General features: G+C 50.9%; 1 protein-coding gene across 1 annotated transcript; it reads right to left on the bottom strand.

Moving 5' to 3' along the window:
* Positions 1–8,972: 8,972 nt before the first annotated feature.
* Positions 8,973–10,657, bottom strand: LOC100191342 (uncharacterized). Its single transcript, NM_001136776.1, has 2 exons — positions 9,810–10,657; positions 8,973–9,669 (listed from the first exon to the last, which is right to left on the bottom strand). The coding sequence occupies exons 1-2, from the start codon at positions 10,369–10,371 to the stop codon at positions 9,266–9,268; spliced, it is 966 nt and encodes a 321-aa protein (NP_001130248.1). The 5' UTR covers positions 10,372–10,657; the 3' UTR covers positions 8,973–9,265.
* Positions 10,658–23,887: the final 13,230 nt, after the last annotated feature.

Below are 23,887 nucleotides of genomic sequence, written 5' to 3' on the forward strand. Positions count from 1 at the left end.
GGTCAGGAGATATAGCTATTTTACCAAGACCTTTGACCAAACCTTGATTTCCATCCCCGAATGTGATCGCTCGTTGGGGATCTTGGTTTTTCTCATATGAGGAGAACATCTTCTTCTCCCCTGTCATGTGGTTTGTGCACCCGCTGTCGAGTATCCAACTTGAGCCCCCGGATGCATAAACCTATAAAACAAGTTTAGTTCTTGACTTTAGGTACCCAAATGGTTTTGGGTCCTTTGGCATTAGACACAAGAACTTTGGGTACCCAAACACAAGTCTTTGACCCCTTGTGCTTGCCCCCAACATATTTGGCAACTACCTTGCCGGATTTGTTAGTCAAAACATAAGATGCATCAAAAGTCTTAAATGAAATGGCATGTTCATTCGAAAACAGTACATTAAATTCGAGAATCAGTCATGATTTTTTTCTCTATTTTATATATACTTGATTAAATTTAAACGATTTGCACATGGACTGGCAGAGGAAGTAGGTGTCGCCGCATCTTCCTAAGAGTTCAAGCTTTTAAGTGAATTGGTGCATCCAACTTAGGGCCGGTTTGGTTTAACTTTCTGGCGAGCTTTTCTGAGAATCTAGCTAGGAAAAGAATTTAAGTATCGTGTAAATTACATATGGACAAAAATAAAAGAGTTTATAGGGTTTAGAATGTAGAAAGTGATGGTTTCCTATTGGTGGTTAGAAGATGAAAAAAAACTAAAACAAATAGGGCCTTAATATAATATTAGAGCCCGATGTCACAGAGTTTGAATCCTGATTAGCGTAATTAAAAGAAAATAATTATTGAGGGCGCGTTAAGAACCCTTCCAATGGAATGGTTACCTAATTTGTATTCCCCATGTTCTAAAAAAATTATTTTACCTATTTAGTTGTTTCATACAATAATTAATATATTCATTATATATATATATATAGGGAAGAGGTAATGGAAGCCCTCGGCTTCCGTTAGTGGGGGAAGCCCCAGCCAGGACGCCAACCAGGTCGCGGTCGGCCCACTGTACGCGAGCATGCATGCGTCAGCCATGCATATGTGATAGTCGCCTAGAGGGGGGGTGAATAGGGCGAAACTGAAATTTACAAATATAAACACAACTACAAGCCGGGTTAGCGTTAGAAATATAAACGAGTCCGCGAGAGAGGGGGCAAAACAAATCGCAAGCAAAAAGAGTGTGACACGCGGATTTGTTTTACCGAGGTTCGGTTCTCGCAAACCTACTCCCCGTTGAGGAGGCCACAAAGGCCGGGTCTCTTTCAACCCTTCCCTCTCTCAAACGGTCCCTCGGACCGAGTGAGCTTTTCTTCTTCTCAATCAAACGGGAACAAAACTTCCCCGCAAGGGCCACCACACAATTGGTGCCTCTTGCCTTGGTTACAATTGAGTTTTGATCACAAGAACAAGTGAGAAAGAAAGAAAGCGATCCAAGCGCAAGAGCTCAAAAGAACACGACAAATCTCTCTCGCTAGTCACTAAAGGCTTGAGTGGAATTGGAGAAGATTTGATCTCTTTGGAGTGTCTAGAATTGAATGCTAGAGCTCTTGTAGTAGTTGGGAAGTGGAAAACTTGGATGTAATGAATGGTGGGGTGGTTGGGGTATTTATAGCCCCAACCACCAAAAGTGGCCGTTGGGAGGCTGTCTGCTCGATGGCGCACCGGACAGTCCGGTGCACACCGGACAGTCTGGTGCCCCCTGCCACGTCATCACTGCCGTTGAATTCTGACCGTTGGAGCTCCTGACTTGTGGGCCCGCCTGGGTGTCCGGTGCACACCGGACATGCACTGTTCCTTGTCCGGTGTGCCAGTATGGGCGCGCCTGACTTCTGCGCGCGCAGAGCGCGCATTAAATGCGCGGCAGAGAGCCGTTGGCGCGGAGATAGCCGTTGCTCCGGAGTCGCACCGGACAGTCCGGTGCACACCGGACAGTCCGGTGAATTTTAGCGGACTAGCCGTTGGAGTTTCCCGAAGCTGGCGAGTTCCTGAGGCCGCTTCTCCATGGCGCACCGGACACTGTCCGGTGTACACCGGACAGTCCGGTGAATTATAGCGGAGTCGCCTCTGGAAATTCCCGAAGGTGGGGAGTTTGCGTTGAAGTCCTCTGGTGCACTGGACATGTCCGGTGGCACACCGGACAGTCCGGTGCGCCCGACCAGAGGTGCCTTCGGTTGGCCCTTTTTGCTCCTTTGTTGAATCCAAAACTTGGTCTTTTTATTGGCTGAGTGTGAACCTTGTACACCTGTGTAATCTATACACTTGGGCAAACTAGTTAGTCCAATTATTTGTGTTGGGCAATTCAACCACCAAAATTAATTAGGGAATAGGTGTAAGCCTAATTCCCTTTCAATATGATAGCCACGAATCCAGGATGAGACGTGACAGACGATATACGCATGCATAAATATATGTATAAATGTGCATAAATCATGCATAGAAGGAATCTTTTGGGCCACGAATCACGGGAACGAATATTACCATGTGTACACCGTTTACGACTGCATAACGTTGTGTAATATGATAGCGTAAACCATGCAACATTTAAATATCCACCGGTTTGAGATAAGGAAAGACGTGCCCCACGTTCGCGTAAATAAAGGCACAGTTACGGGAGAAAACAAATTCTCATTTACAGCTGCTCGTCCACGTTCGTATCTGTGATATTGGCGGCGGTTAACGACTGCATAACGATGCGTAAAATAAACCGTTTACGACTGCATAACGATGTGTAACATGATAGCATAAACCATGCATTATATAAATCTTGACCGGTTTGATATAAGGAAAGACGTGCTGCATAATCGCGTAATTAAAGGGACAGTTACGGTTTGAGAGCATTAGTAGAAGGAAATAAATTTTAATTTATAGCCGCAGTTCGCGGGTTCTGCTCGGGCGGATTCCAGCGTAAAACGTGAGCTAAAACAGCGTAAATGAGTACGAATTTTAGCGTAAATCATACAACATTTAAATAATGCCCTCCTGATGATTACAGTAGTACAATTTTAATAATTTACCCTGGGGCTATACATGCTGACTGAATTTCTGTGTTATTTCCAACTGCACATATATATTTTTATTCTCTATTGTTTCAACGTGTATTCACACTGTATATATACGTATGTAGCATAGTATACAACAGTCGTTAACTAAATTGTGATGGCGACTGATATGAGAGATCGATTCTCTAGATCGTCGGACTATGGATGTTGAGCAACGAAACCCTATTCCGAACAATGCTACTGAACACCACCTCGCTGCCGCTCTCGCACTCGTCGATGCATCGCTCAAGCTCCTCGTGCTTCTCCTGCGCGACATCGGCCGTCGTCGGCGTCTCCGGCTTCTTGGCGAAGGCAGCAGCCACGAAGGCCGTCGGGGCCTTCTTGTTCGAGCACGACGACGCGGCGGCAGACACGGACGTGGCGGCCGAGAACACGGCGGCGGAGGCGGCGGCGCTGGCGGCCGCGACGTCATTGAGCGCGGCGGCCATCTCGGCCTCCTCGGCGGTTCCGCTCCCGTCGAGCCCAGCCCCAGCAGGCAGGCGCGCGACGGACCTGGCGGCGAGGCGAGCGAGCTCCCTGTGGAGCGCCACCGTCGCTCGATCATGGTGGAGCGCCACCGTCGGTCGCCTGCCTCGAGGCGACACCGCTGCTGGCCCCCAGGATCACCGCCGCTCGCACGCCCGAGGGAACCGCCGCCGCCGCTAAAACCTAATCACTGGCGGCGTGGGGTGTTTTTATAGTGTCAGCGTGGGACTGAATAATTGAACGCGTGGGCCGGATCGTGGGCCTGATGCACGTTATGCGCAGACTATATTTGCATAAACTGATACACACATCAGCATAACTCGTATTATAATTTAGCGTAAGCACAGTTAGGTACAATAAGCCAAAAAGGGTCTGGTGCGGTCTGCACACCTGGTCAGTGCTTCCTGTAGTTAAATAGAGCCCAGTGCTCTAAATACTATATATATATATACATATATATATATATACATATATATATATACATATATATATATATACATATATATATATATATATATATATATATATATATATATATATATATATATATATATATGAGCATAGAAATTAAAAATCAAGAGCTAACCCGACTAATAATTTAGGACTGGAAGAGTATTAAATTTTATTACCTGGAATATAGTTCTGGCCCTCGAACCAAACTAAACGAACGGGGTCAGCTTTTGGGAATTAGCAGGTACATAATATATCATTGAAAGAAAGAGAAAGGTCCGTCTAGTGTAATGCATAGTGCAGCTGTTCTGCAGCACTGTAGCACACACAAGGATCATCCGCGGGATTTGGCGGCATTTTGCTTGAGGTGAGGGGCACGTGACCCGCCTCTCACCACCAGCAACGTAACAACTACTCGATGCACGTAGTTCATGGGACCATGCCCTTCTCTCTTCTCCACCCCCACTCTAACAGAACCTAAGGATTCCCAATGAAGAGCTCTACACGTCTTAGCCTGCATTCTCATCACTTATCATGAGCAAGAACAACCGGGCCGGAGGAGAGAAGAGAGAGAGAGAAGGCCGGGGATGGATGGATGGATGCAAACAGTGGTGTGCACACCATGTCTAGACCAGGAAAAGGGGGGTAGAGTGCACTGTTGGCTCATGTGCTATCCATGCGTTGGCAATGATTTTCCATCTTGGAAGGGTACGAATGCATGCAGGAAGGACTAATTAGACTCTCTTGAACGGCTCCTATAAAACATCCTAAACCCTAAATTTTAGATGAGATTTTCATGCTTTACGCATTCAGCAGCGTCTTCTAAATGACCCTCTAGATTTAGGAGACCATGCGATCTTCTATATATAGAGTTTCTATCTTCTTTACCCTATCCATTTTAGTACTTTAAACAACAGATATAGCAAAAACTAAAATATGTGCAACATATTGGAGAGTACGACAAGTACATGAGTACAAAAATTAAATGTAAAACATATATTTAATATAGGTATTTACGTATAGATAACGTTACTGAAGAGATAAGGAAATCTTTTAAAGGTGACGATAAATGCATATAGATATAGAGGATGTTGCCGCAGGAAAGAGTGTTAGTACTAAGGGGGTGTTTGAATGTACTAGAACTAATAGTTAGTTGACTAAAAGTTCTTAGTAGAATTAGCTAGCTAACAAATAACTACCTAACTATTAACTAATTTATCAAAAATAGCTAATAGCTAAACTATTAGCTAGAGTGTTTGGATGTCTCAACTAATTTTGTCACTAACTATTAGCTCTAGTGCATTCAAACACCCCCCTAAGCCGCTGTGTTATGTTGATCCCTCCGTGCAACGAGGTGCAGTATAGAAAGAAAGAAAAGCAGACACCCGTAGTTGTTACCACTGCTGCTGCTACTGTGGGAGCGGTGCGTGGCCACGGGAGGCGGTACTGTGTTTGCTTTAGAATCTGTCACGTCTCATGTTTTCCCCTGTTGCCGCGGTACACAAACAATGAGTGTAATCATTTGCGAGAACTCCGCACCCTTTCTTTGAGGCGAGGCCAGGCGACCAAATGAAAAGCGCTCGCTCGCATCCCCTTCTTTTGTCCTAGAGCTAGCCCCCACTTTCAGTCCCCCAAGCCAAGCCGTTGCCCGCCAACGTACGTCATAATTCTTGCTTTCTAGTTCTACTACCTGCCGGCTAAAACGCCCACCACCTGGTCTGAAAAAAAATTATAGGGCGTCGAATAAATGTTTTTTTCAAAAGAGCATGACGATTCAGGTTTCATAGATTGCTGTGCATGCCATCCTCATCGATCTCCTTCCTAGAGTAGAGAGAACCAGGCGGCCAACGATCGAGCTATGCATCTAGAGCTTCGTCAACAACTAATGCATCTCTCTCACAGCTGCTAGGCATGCAGCAGCGCCGGACAGTGGCTCGGCCAAGCAACGAGCTGAGAGGGCACGCGCGTTTTGGTGCCATCTCCTCGCAAGTTTTATGCATGGCCATATGCAGCGACCGGGCGGCCAGACTTGCAGCCATCCATCATCAGCAGCAGCAGTGGTCCATGAGATCACGATCGCCAATACTGGGATTATTGGGGGGCTTTGTGCTTCTGTATTTTTCGAGCTGTAACGGCTGGGATGGTCTTGTTTTGGTCTATATATTCCAGAATCCAGAGCATCGTGAGCCTGTTTCTTCCAGAAAGGGCCCAGTAGAAGACCGCGAGAGACGAGACCAAGGCAATGCGGGACGATGCGAAGTTATTTTGTACACGGATTTGTTGCTCAGAGCAAAATATATATAGGAGGCTTGCAGTATGAGATGCCCGATACCATCTAGGCATCTACCCCCTACCCCTAGGTTTCCACGCGTTTCACGAGCACCAGTATCGGCTATTAGCAGGTAGAGTGTTCAACTCTAAGGTCTAGTTTAGGAGCTACAAAACCGGAGGGAGGTGAAAGGCTGTAATCCTTTTTTATTCAATTTAAATAAGAGGTAGATTCTAGTCCCTACAACTCCTCCGGTTTTGTGGCTTCAAAACTAGCCCTTGAGAGAAGAGGATTGAGGGACTAAAATATTCTTTGTATTTAAAATTAAATAGCTAGAGAATTTTAGTCATTTCAATCTTCTCCGATTCCCCCAAAATTAGCCCTAAATGTTTGAATAAAACAGTAGCGGACAAGTCGAACTAGTACTTGAAATGAACCCTGGATTTTGCTAAGCTACGTACTTTGCAGAATTTGTATGCTTGTGCTTTCCTCTAGATTAAACGGTTAATCAGCAGAGATGGCACCCCCAGTTCTTGTCAACAGACACCGGAGCTAATAGTTAGTATATGCTAAAACTAGCTGCATACATTCAAAAAGTCTACCTAACTATTACCTATTTTTAGCAAATTAGTTAATAGTTAGCTAGATATTTATTAGATGGCTAATTTCAATAGTAATTTTTTAACCAACTAACTAATAGTATATTCAAACACCCCTTATCATCTGTACTTTTACGACCAAAAGAAAAAAATTAATAAGTCCAAAAGTATTCAACATTCCCACTTTTTCGGGTCCATCAAACAAGGAAACATAGAAGCGGCACAGAAGTGCCAAAAGCGATATATATATATATATAACTGAAATACCAGGAGGACCAACGACAGAGAATGACAAGCTGCACACCTCACGGTAAAATGGATGCCAACCATGATTTAAAAGTAGGACGTTGAAACAAATATTAAAGAATAAAGTAGAAAAAAATGCGTGGTCAAACATTTTTAGTTCACTGTCGTCAGGATACTGAACTACAGTACTGGAAAGACTAGGAGAAACATTATCATAATTCATTTCAGGCAGATGTTGAAATCTACGTATAGGTTCTTGTGTTAGAATGTCGGTAGTGTAAACTAGGAGACCGGAAACTGTAGATAATATTGTTTGTAGAATGAAGTTTAAAATAAGGGAGCCTTATAGAACTGATATAGAATCTGCAATCAAAACTAATGGTGAGAAACTTACTATATTACTGAACAGACAACATCAAAGCCATAAGTCATCTTTCAGGTAAATGCAAAGCCAATAACAACAACAAAAAAGCGGCAAATCATCTAAAAATGATCTAGCAGAAGTACACCACGTTAGGGAATTAAAGGCATATTAAATAATGTGTTTTAAAAGAACGTTCTTTGCAGAAACGAAAAAGTGATACGAGCAAAATGACTAAGAGGTGAAGGTGAGTTCATAAAAAAAGTAAGTGTTTGCATTTGTTTGTTCTCTACCATAACTAGCAGGATAAATACTGATCTAGCTGTATGGAACATTGAACCCACCAAGGTAGGTGCACAGGAAGCGAGGTTTATAGCATATTTTTTGTGGACATGAATGTTTCAAACAGTTTCAATTTGGAAAGGAGTTAAAAATACAGCCTATAAAACACTAATCTGCTGGAAGAATCAGTTAGATTATATTTGACAGTCAACAAAACATTATTTTATATACTGAATTTTCATAGCCACCGATTGGTACTCAAGGTTTGAAACAAGCAATATAGGGCCATGTATGCCTTGTGATGTTTTGATGATCAAACTATTTATTTAATCTATCATATAACCCAGTTCACTACTCAAACAATAATGATAATAACATCACATGTACGAAGAAAAAGTTTTAAGCCATCAAATTATCAATGCTTTTGCTTATAGGGTATAGATGTGCATGTATATGTTGTAAATGAGATTGGCATGGACTTTACTGAAACATCTTTATCTTGACACTATTTTCTTTCACATGAAATCGAAACCTTAGTTAGAAAAATGCTCTAGCAACCATTTTTTTCTTTTGGTAGACGAAAACTAATATAGTTTCTTTATGAGAAGACCAATGCATTGCAGAAGTTAGAAAAGCTATGCCAAACAGGCTAATCCCCTGTGGAGCAATAGTTGGAATCGAGGATGCTGTGGAAAAGCCATAAAAAACAAATATTCCGGACCTGACGTGATGGGATCAACGAGGAAACAAGATCATGTCAGAGGCGAAGAACACGAGAATGTGCGAGCCCTAATCTCCAGACCTCCTCAGGGTTGCTACACTCGGAAACATAAAAGAACTCCCTGAATCGAACAAGGGATCGGCGCATGGCTCATTGGTTACAGCTTCCAATCATCGGATCATTTTGTCTCTCCCATGAGCATATGATGACTCAACTCTCTCTCTCTCCTCGCTCTCTCTCTCTCTCCTCTCTCTCTCTCACTCACGCGTCTAACCAGAGGCAATGCTTAACACGAGACGATATCAAGGATTCACGAGCTACCAATTAAAGGCAACTAGGTTTCTAGGGCTCAGCTTTTGGAGAGCAAAGGTGCAAGTAGTAAAGCAAAGGGATCTCTCCTTATGGAAGACACATGCATAGAAGATACATAACAAAAGATCAAAGAAGCATTAGCATCTTAACACTGAGCAAAACCACACCAACAAGAATTACCAAAAACCATCAGAGAGAGAACAGTGCAAGAAACCATCTCAAATGTCTCATCAAGGTTCCTAAATGTCAGATTTTTAGCCACTTGCAGCCACTGAGTATATTGCTACTCACCTCATGAATTGATCTCAAGAAGCAAACAAGTCTAACCCGCGCCTAAGCTAGCTAGCTAGGCTCTAGAAGGAACATGAATTTATGCATCTCAACAAGAGGCTAAGAAATTAGGAAGCTAACGAAATTGACAGATCGAGCGAGCCAGAGATGGGAGTCGTGATGTCGTTACACAGCGGGACGGCTGCTGGCGAGCGAGCGAGCCGGCGGTCACTGTCTCGGGTGGCCGTGGAAGAACGGCGCGCCGGCGGGGAAGGCGGCGTAGGGTCCGGGCGTCGGGTACGGGTCCATCACCACAGCCGATGACACGACGACACTCCCCACGCCACCGCCGCCTGCTTCGCCAGTGGCTGCCGTGCTCGGCGGCAATCCGTCCCCGGCGTGGCGGAAGTGGTACTCGATGGCGCCGCCTCCGACTCCAGCGGCAGGCAAGCTGTGAGGGCCAACGTCGTGAAGGATGCCCTTGAACACGTGGCCGCCGATGCTGACGGTGGTCTGGTACGCGACCTCCGCCTCGGCCTGGTCGACCGGCCCCAGGCGCACGCACCGGAACACCGCCTCCGAGCTCACCTCCCGTGGGAACCTCTCCGCGACCGTGACCATCTGCTGATCCCCTGCACGCGCGCGCACGCACGCACGTAGAACCACCGGAACACAAGACAAGAATTCCGTCACGAGATGCGATTAGAGGAGGCGAAGCCCGCGGGAGCAGGATGATTAATCGACGTGCATGACTGCAGCCATCGTATCGTACCCGAGGACGTGGCGGGGGTGGCGACGGAGAGGCGCGCGCGAGGGCGCTTGGTCGGGTCGCGGGATGGGCCGGCGCCGGCGGTTGTGGCGGCGGCGGAGGCCGCTAGCACGGCGAGCTGCTGCTGGCGCTCGCGTCTCTTGGCGGCAGGGACCCAGGTGGACTTGACGTGGGTGCTGCAGGTGAAGCCGCGGCTCTTGCAGCAGGTGCGGCAGCGCTGGTGCACGCAGTCCTTCTTGGCCTGGTTGCCGCAGTCCTGGCAGCTGACCCCGCCGCCGCCTCCGCCGCCGCTTCCCGCGCCGCCCCTCGTGCCGCGCGAAGACGACGACGACGCGGCGCCCGTGAGCGAGGGCGGGGCGCCGGTCGGGTCATCGGAGAAGCGGATGATGTTGGAGGTGTAGAACGGGTGCTGCTGTTGCTGCTCGTGCTGCTGCCATAGCTGCAGGCCCGCTCCCGCGCGCGCGGCGTAGAGGAAGGACGCTGCGTCGGAGGGGTGCACCGGCGGGACGGACGACGCGGGGGCGTCGCGGCTGTGGCCTCCTCCACCTAGAGGGAACCCCGCCATGTGGCCAAATCCATAGGCCGCCGTGCCGTTCGCCGTGCCCGGCAAGGTGAAGGTGAAGCTGAGAGACAACGGCCTGACGCCCTGATCTCTCCCTCGGTCCCTCCCCCTCTACAGACGGCTGCTCGTCGTAGTCTGCGCTCTGGGCGGCGTGCTCATGCGCTCTGCGACGGATTAAAACCCGCGTGCTCGCAGCCGAGCGGTGTGGTTTGTGGTGCCGGCGCGCGGCCGGAGTTAAGACGGTGAGGCGACAGAGAGGACCTGCCACGCCGCCATCAGCCTGCGCGCACCAAAACTGCCATTTATTGCCTGCCTGCCTGCCTGCCGCTCTCTCTCTCTCCTCGCGTCTCCTTCTTCTCACTCCCTCTCTCTCTATCTCCTTTCCGCACAGCGCGAGACAGGCACCACACCAACACGGCAGCGCGGCCGCGGTGGGCTGTGGCTGTGGGTGCTGCTGCTGATGCTGCTGATAGTAGAGTGAAGTGCGTTGCGAGAGGAGAGAGTCGGAAAGAGAGCGAGGAGGGTACAGTCGCCCAATAGAATACTGGGGGGGCGGCAACGTGATGGGTGGCCTGCCCCTGTCCCTGCGTGCGGTAGCTGGAACGGAATGTGCTGGAGTCTGGAGTACCAGCAAGGATTGCCGCATGATGATGGTGGCGTGCTCCAGAATTCAGTCCCTGCGCGTCTGGTCTGCATGCATGTTTGTATCCGCGCACGCATCTCTCTCCCTCCCAATCCCAATCCCTGGTGTGGTCAATGCAATATTCAAAAGCTTCAGAGCCATCTATCTATCTATCTACACAGTTACGTACGCAAATGCCGGCATCCTCTCTCTCTGCGGAACAGAGAAAATCCAGTCTCAGGATCGTTGTTTATTTTATCACCATCGATCGGCACGCATGTACTGTACTACAGAAGAGGCAGGCTGGCTTCAGGCCCTGCGCTGCGCGGCGCTGTTTGTTTCCTCCTCCTCCCAGCTCCCACCGACACGGGCGGCGCGGGGCGGCCCATGCACGCACACGCACACCGCCGACCTGGTCCGCCGCGCGGGGTCAAGACCGGGAAACACGGGAGCTGCTTTTGCTGCCGTCTTTACGTGCGACGGACAGCTGCTTTCAATCCAGCAAAAAAGCTCGTCCCCGGGCGGGCGCCGGCTCAGCCACGTTCCAAGTTGGAGCGAGCTCGCGGTGCCGATTTGGACACGGCGACGCCGGGGGAGGCGGGCAGCATGCGCGATCCACTTCGCGGGCTGGTCGTCGTCCTCGTCCTGGTTGGGCGGGTCGCGCTCCATCGACGCGCTTGTCCGGCTCCGCCTCAGTTTCTTTCTATGCAATGCAAATCTTGCCGCGGCACGCTACAAAACGGATCGCGCCGCGCCGCGTCGCGTCGCTGTCTCCTCGCGGCGTTTAGTTTAATGAGTCGCCAGATTACAGGGGTCACTTGTCACCGGACATGAGCATCGGATCGGTCAATGAGGTGGTGTCGAATAGACGGACGCGGTGTGTGGTGGCGATATCTAGCCGGAGATACGCGTGACGTAGCCGGAATCCATGTCCCGCGCCGCGCGTGCGCGTGACTACCTTGCCAAGTGGTCCAGCGAGCCCAGTTCAGTCAGCCGCCGTTAATCAGTGCCCCGGTTTGCAGGCGAAACGGATCAACAAGTCCTTTGGTTATTGTTCACGCCTACCGTGACATCCTGCAGCTTTAATTTTCTACTGTGTCTGGCGTGGCCTACATGTTTGGTTGACATTCACAGCAGTAGTAGTAGTATTACAGGTTCGTGCTCGCAGCGCGCGGCATGATTGCTGAGAAAAAAGCTTTGACCAATGGGAGATATGGAGCTCCAAAGACGAACTTTTTCAGCTGGAATACAAGGGAGAAGGGCGGGCAGGCGGCTGGCTACTAGCGTGGCCTCCACGCTCGAAAAAGCGGCGGCGGGCGGTACTACTACCATGCCCATAATGCATGGCATTGGCACCTCGCGGTGCTGTGCGCTGAGAGAGATCAGAGATGGATGTTGTACGTACTGCCATACTGGGAACCGGCCGGGATGTTGGAAGCAGGATGGGAATTGAAGCGGCCATGCCCCCACTACAGCAAACCCTTCCTGCGCCAAGGTCACGTTGTTTGCTGTACCGGGCGATTCCGGGCACTGTTCAGTCCTGGTCCCGATCGGGCACTGCTGCTGCCTGCTGGTGGGGGGTCGTCGTGGGGCGGGCGGAGGCCACGCCGATCCGGTCCGATCGCGATCTCGCGGCTCTGTACTACCTGTTCTGCTGGGGGTGCGTGGCCAGTTGTGGTGGGGTGTGTCTGTGTGTGTGTGTATGTGTATGGGAGGAATGGGAAGCCGCAGCCAGAAGGAGTGAAGAAGAAGAAGAAATTGGCCTGCCACCGTGTAGTAAAGTACTACCACGTACGGCGTACCGACCAGTGGTGCCCTTGCAATTGCTTGCATGCGTCGAACGACAAGCAGCGCGCGCATTCAAGGCCGAACCGGGGAGCGCGTACTCCTCTCTACTGCTACGTACTGCTACTACTGCGCTCCTCCGTGGGCCGCCGCCCGGCCGGACGGCTCCATTTATTGTGAGCTCTGATGGCGATCAGATCCACCTCATTCTCGATCGATCGGGGTCAGAGGGGAAGAAGGCCCCCCCCCGTACGGCGCGCCCCCGCCCTTGTGCAGTCTGCGACTGGCGCGACTCTTCTGCGGCCTCCGCGAGTTAAAAACAAACGCAAAGGGACAAAGGAGCCCAACCGGTTTCAGGCTCCTGAAGCTTGTGCGAGGTCAGGGTTTTGTCTTTGGCTTTTGCCGTGCGATGCTGCTTCGCAGGCTCTCAGCATTGTCGTCTCCGTCTGCCCCCCCGGCCGCGGCGTCTTGGCGCCAGCCAACACCGCCTGGCTGCGGTCTCACCGGCCGTGAAGCCAAGCCTGCCACGTTATGTCTCTCCACATGTCGGGTGCATTATTATAAAAAAACGATGATGGCCGCTACGAATGCTACTATAAAATGACTTCTCCAAACAAGAAAATCGCATGGAGCGATTTGCGAGCTTTGGGGGTGCCAGGTGCTGTTGATCGATCGATCATCCTCCTACTGCTGTACTACTGCTACTGCTGCGGTGAACTTTCAAGGTCAAGATGCTCTGCTGGTTGCTGGTGGCGTGTCACTCCCATCTCCTCGATCCGTCCAGCGCAGCGGCAGCATGCACGACCAGGATTTTTACTCGGGCGCGGCCGGGACCGTCTGCTCGACAAAGCTCCACCGGCAGGCACGCAGCGGTTTTTACTGCCACCCACAGGCCACAGGTACTGCAGCGAGAAAAGGGCAAGGGGGTTCGGGACCGGGGGCGAGGAAAAAGTTGGGAACAGGATCCCAAGGCCGCCGCGCTGCAGTGCCTGCTGTGCTGAGAAAGTCCGGGCCCCAATAATGAAGCGAAGCCGGAAGCGGCCGGCCCTGGCTGGCTGCTGGCTGCAGCAAGCAGCCCCGCGCCTCGAGCCGTGCGCCGCTGTTACTCGTTGTACCCGCTCGCCCGAGTTGACCCCCGCGGCCGCGGCGGAAGCCTTCCCGTCCGCTTCTCCTCCTGGCTTGGCTCCCCCCTTGCTTTGCCCTTTCTTTTTATTTTGATTTTTTTTAAACTGTGCCTGCCAGCCACGTCCGCCCGTGCCTCCCGCGGCCCGGGCCCCGCGCGCGCGTGGTCCCGCCGCACTCCCGTGCGACGCGATGCGATGCGATGGGCGGCTCTGCGCATGCGCCTGCGCCCGCCGCTCCGCTGATTGCCCGCGCGCGCCCACGTCCCGTCCGTCCGCCGAGCGGGGCACGCGGGGATGCGCGCGCGCGCGCGCGGACACGGAGGGAACAGTGCGCAGCGGCGGGGGCGGGGTCGCCGGGCGCTGCGCGCTGGCTGCAGGACGAATGGACGATGCGATCCTTTTGGCTCGTCCGTGTGTCCGTTGCTGATGATCCCAAAGCGTAACGAACCGGCCAAGCTGCGCAACTTGCACGCTCCGCGTCCGCGCGCGAGGCGGGAGACACGGCCGCGAGGCGGACTGCGGACCGCGGCGCGGCGTGCGGCTGCGCACTGCATCTGCATCTGCATGCCCCCTCGGGGCGCGTGGCTGGATCTGCGGGGTAAGCTGTCGTCGCACTGTGACTCTGTGACTGGCTTTGAGCTGTCCTGGGTTCGCACGCGGACAGCGCCGGGCGGCTGGGTTCAGGGACCGGACATTTCTGATCTCTGACGCAGCTCACAGGCAGTCTGAAGAATAGAACGTTTCAAACAAGTTTCATTCATTTTACGTACCGTAACGTATCAGCGAGTTTGTTGAACCCACAAAAAGAAGAGAAAAAAACCCCAATACAACTCAACGCAAAAATATATCATGTCAAATTTAAACAATGCGCCATAAAACTTTTTGTTAACAGTGCCCTTACACTTTCAATCGTAGTTCTGGCAGACTGATTTCAACGTACCAGGGAATCTAAAACCTGGTTACAAAACAGTAATAAGAGTAACGTAAAAAAATGAAATTCTGAGTAGTTAGTATATTCAGAGAAGAATGGCCGACACGAATACGCACTCGCACTCGCCGAAGCTGCTACATTAAAAACCTGTTGCGCACTGTACACCAACCAATCGCAGTAAAAACCTAACGCGCTGTACCGCGAACAGTTCGTCTGGCCTGGTACACCTTTTATGAAAGCGGCAGGAAGTACGTATGTACTGGTACGATTGCATATCGGGTTAATCGTGGAGCAAGGATCCTGTATGTTTGTCTCGGAGAATTGGGTACATGTACTGTTAATCCTGGAGCTGCTCCGCTACGTACGTGTCCACTGTCCCGAAAGTAGCGTTCCTACAACAAATTCTCCTGTTCCACCATTTCCGTTCTCCTATCATGGACGAAGGCGGCCCTCCTGTTTCCACAGAAGTGGTACGTGTCATCATTACTCTGGACACAGTTAGGCCCTGTTTCGTTCCTTTCTTAAATAATTAGACATTAGATCAAATCCCAAATATAAATCATGACTAACAATAAATAAACTAGCGGACTGTTCCCGACCAGGCTAGTAAGCAGTACGCAGAACACATCTATAACGACAGGTAAGACTGTCTTCATCGGTTCTCCCTAAATTTCTGTCACACCCGGATTTCGGGGCACCAAGACCCGGGCGCGAACATAATCAACAGGTGTGCTGCGACCAAGTCTCACACATATGATGAATCATGGCACAGAATCGAATGTCACATCTTTACTACATAACAGGAGTTCTATACAAAATAAATAAATAATTACATTATAAAAAGACAACGGTCCAGCAACCCAAAGTTGACTGAGAGACGACGGCCTAGACCTCTCACGAACACATCACATCATCCTCCATGCGTCTCATCCTGCGGTACCTGTTCTTGACCTGTGGGGGGGTGTGAGACAGCAAGAGTGAGCTCACATACGTTCATCGCTCAACAAGTTGTGGGGAATAATGTGCATGAACTCGCTAAAGGTGGGAGCTCACGTGAAGTGTAAGGCTTACCAAAGAGGATGGTTAGAGCTGAGCATTGCTTTTAAAGTTGGTCAAAATTTTATTAGCAATTACTAAGTATAAGTAAATACCAACCCAATTAAGTAGTAGAACAAAAGTAACAACATCACCTGCGATGCAATGCATATGACAAATTGAATTTAGTTTCATAAGTTAATCATCAGAGAGTCCTGAGCTGCTCATGACCGTGAGCTCGGCTAGTATACCAGTTTTACACTCTGCAGAGGTGGTACCCTTTACCCACAAGTCATGTTACCCATCTGCCAAGGGATCGCGACTTCCCATACACCTCTACCGAGGAGGCGAGGCAGGGTAACACTACGAGGCCTTTACAAAGTTCCACTAACTTCAGAAAACCCGCTACAGTTTATAGGAAGCTCCAATGCAGGGTTCTTGCCTGACCGCCGTCGCAACAAAATCAACCAAGGACCTCCCTACACTGACCACTCCCCTACTGCCCTTTCCCCTTTCGGGTAAGGTAGTCCTCCACTAGCTTTCTTAATTAATCAGCCAAGGGCGTCCATAAACCCTTGTGCTGGCACGTGTTTCTCAAGTTAAGCTCTATGTTCCAATTAACATTAATGATCTTGACATGAACAGTAAATAACAACGGATAACAAAAGTATAATCATGAATAATGTGTATCTCAATGCCCAAAACCACATATAGCACTAGCAAGTACTACCTAAAAAGTTCAGTGGTAAACAAGGCATAAAGATAGACAAACTAGGGTAACCTATTAGGTCCCATCAAAATTAACCTATGCAGATCATTATGATTAATTAGAACATGAGTGGGTAAAAGAAGTGATCAAGGGCACAACTTGCCTGAGACTTAAGATTCCAGGTACCAACTTGCTTTTCAGATGACTCGTGTCCTCACTGCTAAACATAGCAATACAGACAAACATGTACTGGCAAAATTAACATTACATCAAACATAAGAAAAACTGCATAATAATATTCTACGCGTTGCTACGAGATCGTGGGAACAAGAATCGCTAAATTCGGAGCTACGGTTATTAAGTTAGGAATTTCTGAAGTTATTTAATACCTAGAATAGAGTTATTCATGTGAATAATTTTAAAATCAAGTTTCATGGTTAGACAAAGGTACTAGGTAATAAACAATACTTAAACGAAATTAATGCCACTGGAATGAATCAATTTGGAGCTAAATTCATCAAGTTATGAATTTTCTAAGTTTATCATATTTATTTTTATCCTGAAAATCATTTTTGATTTTATTTTCCTGAAATTCCCAGACTCTGGACGGCGGCCACTATTTTCCGAAAACTCGGGGGCTAACACGTGAAATCCCCCAGACACAGAGAACTCTACACAGGATGGCGGGTTAGTTTTATAAAAGTGAAAGGGCTCTTTTGAAAGAAGGCCAGGCCGAAGGGGTAAGAAGCAACCAGAGCCGTTGGATTTAAAGGATACGGTCCGAATTAGATTTTTTTATAACACTGAACCGGTACGCAATCGTACCCGTTGGATCTTCATCCAACGATTTAGATTTTTAAGTCGCGCGCACAGCTCAACACCGCTCATCCGCCGATCTACGGCCCAGATCAGATCAGGCGAAGGGGTCTGTTCCGCCCAATCCAGATCGTCGCTTGCGAATCCAACGGCCCGAGGGCTTTCTTCCCCACAAGGCAGGACGCGGCGGCACCTGGAGTCCTGCCCGCGGTGGTTGCCATGGCCGCATCACATCCTCTCTGCGCTTTCGATCGGCACAACACCGATCCCGAAGCTATTATACACATAGGAGATCGGGGCGAAACTACGGTACGCACTCACCACAGCTTTAGACGAGGAGGTGACGCAGGTTACGGTACATGGTGGCGCGGTGCTCACGGTCCACTCCAGCGAGGAATCACCGGCCCCACGGCGGCGGTCCTCACTTGCCGAGGATACGTACATGCGCGGAGGCTTCCCGCTACGCTCCAAGAACACCTGCCAGGGTCGAGGTCGGGGAGTAGCCCACGGACGAGATCCATGGTGGCGGCCAACAAGTGACCAGTTCTCGGCAATGGCGGATTCGGCGCTCAGTTTTCTGGTCGCGGTGGTTCAGCCATGGGGGACTAGAGGGGCGCGGCAAGAAATATATATGGTCGAGGTGGAGGTCCGAGCGTCGAAACGGCCCTAGATTCTAGGTGGCGTTTGTTACGGTGTCTGTTGGCCGGGGGGGGGCGCGTGATTTCTTCTATGTCCGAGAACGCAGGGAAGTAGATGAAGCTGCCCGCACAGAGGGGATGGAGCTGCCTTGCGGGTCCCACCTGCCATCGACTTGGAGCAACGCAGGCGCACACACGTGAGGCTGACGGGGTAGGCTCAAATGCCAGTGGCTGGCGCAGATGTGGAAGTTGGGCCAGTGCGCGGGTTGAAAGGGGGAAATGGGCCAGAAGGGGAGGAAACGGCCCAGGAGCGATCTGGTTTGTTTTTCCCTTTTTTTATTCTATTTTATTTCCATTTGAATTTTAAATCTACACAAGTTTGAAATTTTCAAACCATTAGTTTAGATACACATATAGAACTTCTGCATGATGTGCAAAACATATTTTATATATTTATTTAATTTTAGTTTTTTTGGACATGCTTCCAATTATATAATAGAGAATAGTCCACACCTTATTAATTCTAGGGAATATAATTTATATTGTAGATTATATATATTAAGAAATAGTTTAATCACCATTCTTCTATATAACCTAATCAAAAAAGCAATTTAGTTTATCTAAGTATCTTTAATTATTTACTTTTTTTAAATATATTCATTTTGGGAGCAGTAACTTCCAAATTATGAATATCTTTAAGGAAAGGCGTTTTGATTTAAAACCTTTTGGGGAATTTTCCTTATTTTCGCCCAATTGGACTTTACGGTGTTACAAATCCTACCCCCCTTAACAAAAATCTCGTCCTCGAGATTTGTAAGGAAGAGGATACAACAAAATTATCTTGTAGTCTAGATTTCAGTTTCTAGTTAGTTAAAAAAAATCAAGAGTCTCCCCTTTTTTTTAGTGAGTGATTTGGAGAGCATGGGTATCCAGCTACTTATCATGTAGGATATAAAAGATGGATAGGTTAGGGCAAGAATAGCTAGGGGTAAGAAAGTTTATGGTGAGGAAGAATTTCGTGTTGAGCGGTAATGCATTTGAAGATCAAGTTTGACTTCACTATCCTTCCTTGACAAGGTTGACCTTTTCCTTCTTCGATCTTGGTCTCATTGATTCGGGGTGAGAGTATATCATCGTGAATGGAGAATATGGTTAAGATATGTATGGATGTGATAGACTATATGATGTAGGTCTAAAGTTCATTTGATGTTCAGTGGGAATAGACAGATTAAGCAATCCATCATGACACTATTGGTTGGGTTAGCTCTTCTGTTCACGGTGGAGTTGGTCTAATGCACTAATTTTAGGTTTAAGTGCATGAGGGGAGAACAAGATTTATAGGAGTAGGATCCAGTTTATTTTACAAATGTTAACTTGTTAAGGGACTGTCCTTAGGTTAGCTCAACTTAAGGTTAGACTTCATTAGGTTAGATTATCCTATTAGGTTGGATCAGATCTAGAATAAATCGATATGACTATTTTAGACTAGATAAGATCTAAATAAATTTTGGATTAGCTCTTGATTGTTATTCTAGGATGGGATAAATATACTAATTAGGGCAAGATGAATCCATAAGGATAAGGTAGAATCTTTTGAGGTTAGTTAGATCTATTAGGATGACATAAAATCTTTTTGATATAAGATGAATCTATTAAGGTAATAGAGTATCTCTTAAGATAAGATGGATCTATGAGTGTTGGATAGAATCTTTTAAGATGAGATGGATATTGTTAGGCTAGATATTCTAGTTTGTCTAGTTAGCTTTATAAGCATTATGTATATGCAGATATAATTGTGGACATCACTCCACAACCCATCACACCTAATCAAAGATCCAAATCAGACATGTATCACAAGAACAAACATTCAAGCATACAAATACCTATAAAAATAGTTTTTTTGTTCCTAAGAGTAGGTCTCCTATTCCTAAAGGTCACTTTAGGCACAGGATTTCAGAGTGTGAAATCCACATTTGTCTTTAGAAAGAAAAGATAAGAATAATCAGAGTAAGCAGAATTAGATGAGAAAAGATTAAGAAAGTTTAGAAAGAATCAGAGTGGCAAAGGTAAGTAGATAATGGTTGTCCAGTTCTGTCGGCGTTTCGAGACCGGGGGGTCCCTGAGCCGATGAGTGAGTGTGCCGCGTGCCCCAGCCCAGATGGGTCGAGCGCGTGGGCGAGCGCGAAGGGGGGAGAGCGAGGTGGCCGGAGACGGGCGTGAGAGAGGTGGAAATCCCGCGGCCTTCGTGTTCGTCCCGCGCCCAGGTCGGGTGCGCTTGCAGTAGGGGGGTACAAGCGTCCACGCGGGTGAGGGAAGCGAGCGGCCCCAAGAGAGCGCCTGTCCCGTCCTCGTCCCGCGCGGCCAACCTTCTCTAAGAAGGCCCTGGTCCTTCCTTTTATAGGCGTAAGGAGAGGATCCAGGTGTACAATGGGGATGTAGCAGAGTGCTACGTGTCTAGCGGAGGGAGAGCTAGCGCCCTAAGTACATGCCAATGTGGCAGCCGGAGAGATCTTGGCGCCCTGCTGGTATGATGTCGTGGCTGTCGGAGGAGCAACGGAGCCTGGCGGAGGGACAACTGTTGGAGCGGTCGAGTCCTTGCTGACGTCCCCCTGCTTCCGTAAGGGAGCTGAGAGCCGCCGTCGTCACAGGGCACGCGGGGCGCCATCATTGCCTATCTGGCGGAGCTAGCCAGATGGGACACCGGTCTTGTTCTCTGCGGCCCGAGTCGGCTCGGGGTAGGGTGATGATGGCGCTCCCTGTTGACGTGGCGGGCCCGCGCCCGAGGCCGGGCGACGTGGGGGCTCCTCCGAAGCTGGGGTCGAGTCTGTCTTCCGTTGCCGAGGCCGAGCCCGAGCCCCTGGGTCGGGCGAGGCGGAGGTCGTTCGGCAGAGGCCAGGGCGGAGCCCGAGCCCTGGGGTCGGGCGAAGCGGAGCTCGTCGTCTTTTGGGGCTAAGCCCGAGTCCGAGCCCTGGGTCGGGCGGAGCGGAGTTCGCCTTCTTCCGGGTCTTAGCCCGAGTCCGAGCCCTGGGTCGGGCGGAGCGGAGTTCGCCGTCTTCCGGGGCTTAGCCCGAGTCCGAGCCCTGGGTCGGGCGGAGCGGAGTTCGCCGTCTTCCGGGTCTTAGCCCGAGTCCGAGCCCTGGGTCGGGCGGAGCGGAGTTCGCCGTCTTCCGGGGCTTAGCCCGAGTCCGAGCCCTGGGTCGGGCGGAGCGGAGTTCGCCGTCTTCCGGGTCTTAGCCCGAGTCCGAGCCCTGGGTCGGGCGGAGCAGAGATTGCCGTCTTCCGGGGCTTAGCCCGAGTCCGAGCCCTGAGTCGGGCGGAGCGGAGTTTCCTATGGCGCCTTTGGCAAGGCCTGACTGCCTGTCAGACTCACTCTGTTGAGTGGCACTGCAGTCGGAGTGGCGCAGGCGGCGCTGTCCTTCTGTCAGACCGGTCAGTGGAGCAGCGAAGTGACGGCGGTCACTTCGGCTCTGTCGGGGGGCGCGCGTCAGAATAAAGGTGTCAGGCCACCTTTGCGTTAAATGCTCCTGCGACTCGGTCGGTCGGTGCGGCGATTTAGTCAGGGTTGCTTCTCAGCGAAGGCAAGGCCTCGGGCGAGCCGGAGATATGTCTGTCGTTAAAGGGGGGCCTCGGGCGAGACGGAAATTTCTCGGGGTCGGCTGCCCTTGTCCGAGGCTAGGCTCGGGCGAGGCGTGATCAAGTCGCTCGTATGGACTGATCCCTGACTTAATCGCACCCATCAGGCCTCTGCAGCTTTATGCTGATGGGGGTTACCAGCTGAGAATTAGGCGTCTTGAGGGTACCCCTAATTATGGTCCCCGACAGTAGCCCCCGAGCCTCGAAGGGAGTGTTAGCACTCGCTTGGAGGCTTTCGTCGCACTTTTTTGCAAGGGGACCAGCCTTTCTCGGTTGCATTTTGTTCCGGTGGGTGCGCGCGAGCGCACCCGCCGGGTGTAGCCCCCGAGGCCTCGGAGGAGTGGTTTCACTCCTCCGAGGTCTGAATGCCTTGCGTAATGCTTTGGCTGGTCTGGTCGTTCCCTCATGCGAACTGGTCGTAGCCCGGGTGCACGGTCGGGGCCCAAGCTCTCGGGCTGGTATGTTGACGCTGTCAACGGTTCGGCCGGGGCCGGGTTTGTGAGAGCAGCCCCCGAGCCTCCGCACAGGGCGAGAGGGCGATCAGGGACAGACTCGGCTTTTTTACATACGCCCCTACGTCGCCTTTCCGCAAGGAGGAGGGGGGAGAGCGCCATGTTACCCTCGATGGGCACCGAACATGGTGTCTCCGGTGAGCTGCAAGCGGGTAATCCGAGTGGACGTCCATGCCCCGTTCGTTGGGGGTCGGCTAGGGGCCCAGAGGCACGCCCAAAAGTACCTGCGGGTGATCTGCCGGACCCGGTCCCCTGGCGACGGGGTCCGAGGGCTCGATGCCTCCCTCCGATGGGATTCCGTTACAAGATCGCTCCCGCCGGTCTCGGAAATGTCCTAGGGTACCTCGGGAGCGCAGCCCGAGCCTCGGTTATGTATCGAACGTACCCCTGGTCATCCCTCGCTCGGCGTCTGAGGCGACTGTGAACCCTTCGGGGGCCAGCCTTCGAACCCCTGATCAGTAATGGGCGCGGAGCCCGAGTAGCCTGAGGCGGCTGTGGAGCCCTTCGGGGGGCCGGCCTTCGAACCTCTGACCAGTAGTGGGTGTAGGGCCCACGCGATCTGAGGCGACTGTTGAACCCCTCGAAGGGCCAGCCTTCGAACCTCTGATCAGTAAGGGGGGCTCGGAGCCCGGTTCCTTCACAGGGAAGGATCCTTTTCGGGGTATCCCCCTTTCCCGGTCCCTGTTGCAAGAGATAGAGAAAGAGGAAAAAAGGAAAATGATACGAAATCGAACGACGTGGCGTACCTTTTTTTTGGCGCGGTTATTACGGCGAAGGCGAAGCGTCGCCCGCTTCTCCTGCCAAAGGCGACGCCTGTCCTGCCGCGGAGTTAATGCGACGGGGCGAGTGGTTGGCGGGGCGGCCGTTGCGCGTGCGCGAGCCGTTCGAGGAACGGCTGTTTCGCTTCGCGTTTTTTGAATCCCGCGTCCGGTCCGGGCGGAGCGCTGGAAACGGTTTCGCCCTGGCCTTTATATACTCGAGAGGGGGTCTGGTGACGGTTCTTCGCTCCGCTCCCTGCCTCTTCCTTTAGGTTTTCGCAACCCGAGAAACTTTAGTCGGAGAAGAGGAAAACCGCCCTTCCTGCCCCTTGCGCCGCCATCCCTTCCATTTTGGTGATGGCTGATCGGGTGACCATAATCTCCCCGCGCGATCCGTGGCCCTTTTCCACGGTGACGGCGAGCGATCTGGAGGAGCTGGTCGGCGAGGGTTTGCTTCGCCCTCTCACCGATAAGCAGCGACCAGACTGGATTCCTCCCGTGGGCGGAGTCGCTCCATCCCCACCGCCGAGGTACGTCGTGAGCTTCGTCTCCTTCCACGAGCGGGGATTCGGTGTGCCGACGGGCCGCTTTATGCGGGCAATCCTGTTCCACTATGGGGTGGAGTTGCATAACCTCACCCCCAACTCCATCTCGTAGGCCGCTATCTTCGTAGCGGTGTGCGAAGGGTATTTGGGGATCGCCCCCCATTGGGATTTGTGGACTCATCTCTTCCTCGCCGAGCCTTTCGCCTTGCCGACGGGGGAGAGGAGGGTCCGTGCAGCGGTGCGGGCCAGCGGCTGCACTCTCTTGCTGAGGCAGTCGCGGGCGTCGCAGTACATTCCTGCTATCCTCGCGTCCTCGAACAAGGGGTGGCAGCGCCGGTGGTTCTACCTCCGGAATGACGGTGAGTTGCTCCCACCGTTCTCCCAGCGAGTAGTCACCGCCGCCACCGACGC

The sequence above is a fragment of the Zea mays genome, chromosome 7, assembly GCF_902167145.1.
Source record: "Zea mays cultivar B73 chromosome 7, Zm-B73-REFERENCE-NAM-5.0, whole genome shotgun sequence".
NCBI lineage: Eukaryota > Viridiplantae > Streptophyta > Magnoliopsida > Poales > Poaceae > Zea > Zea mays.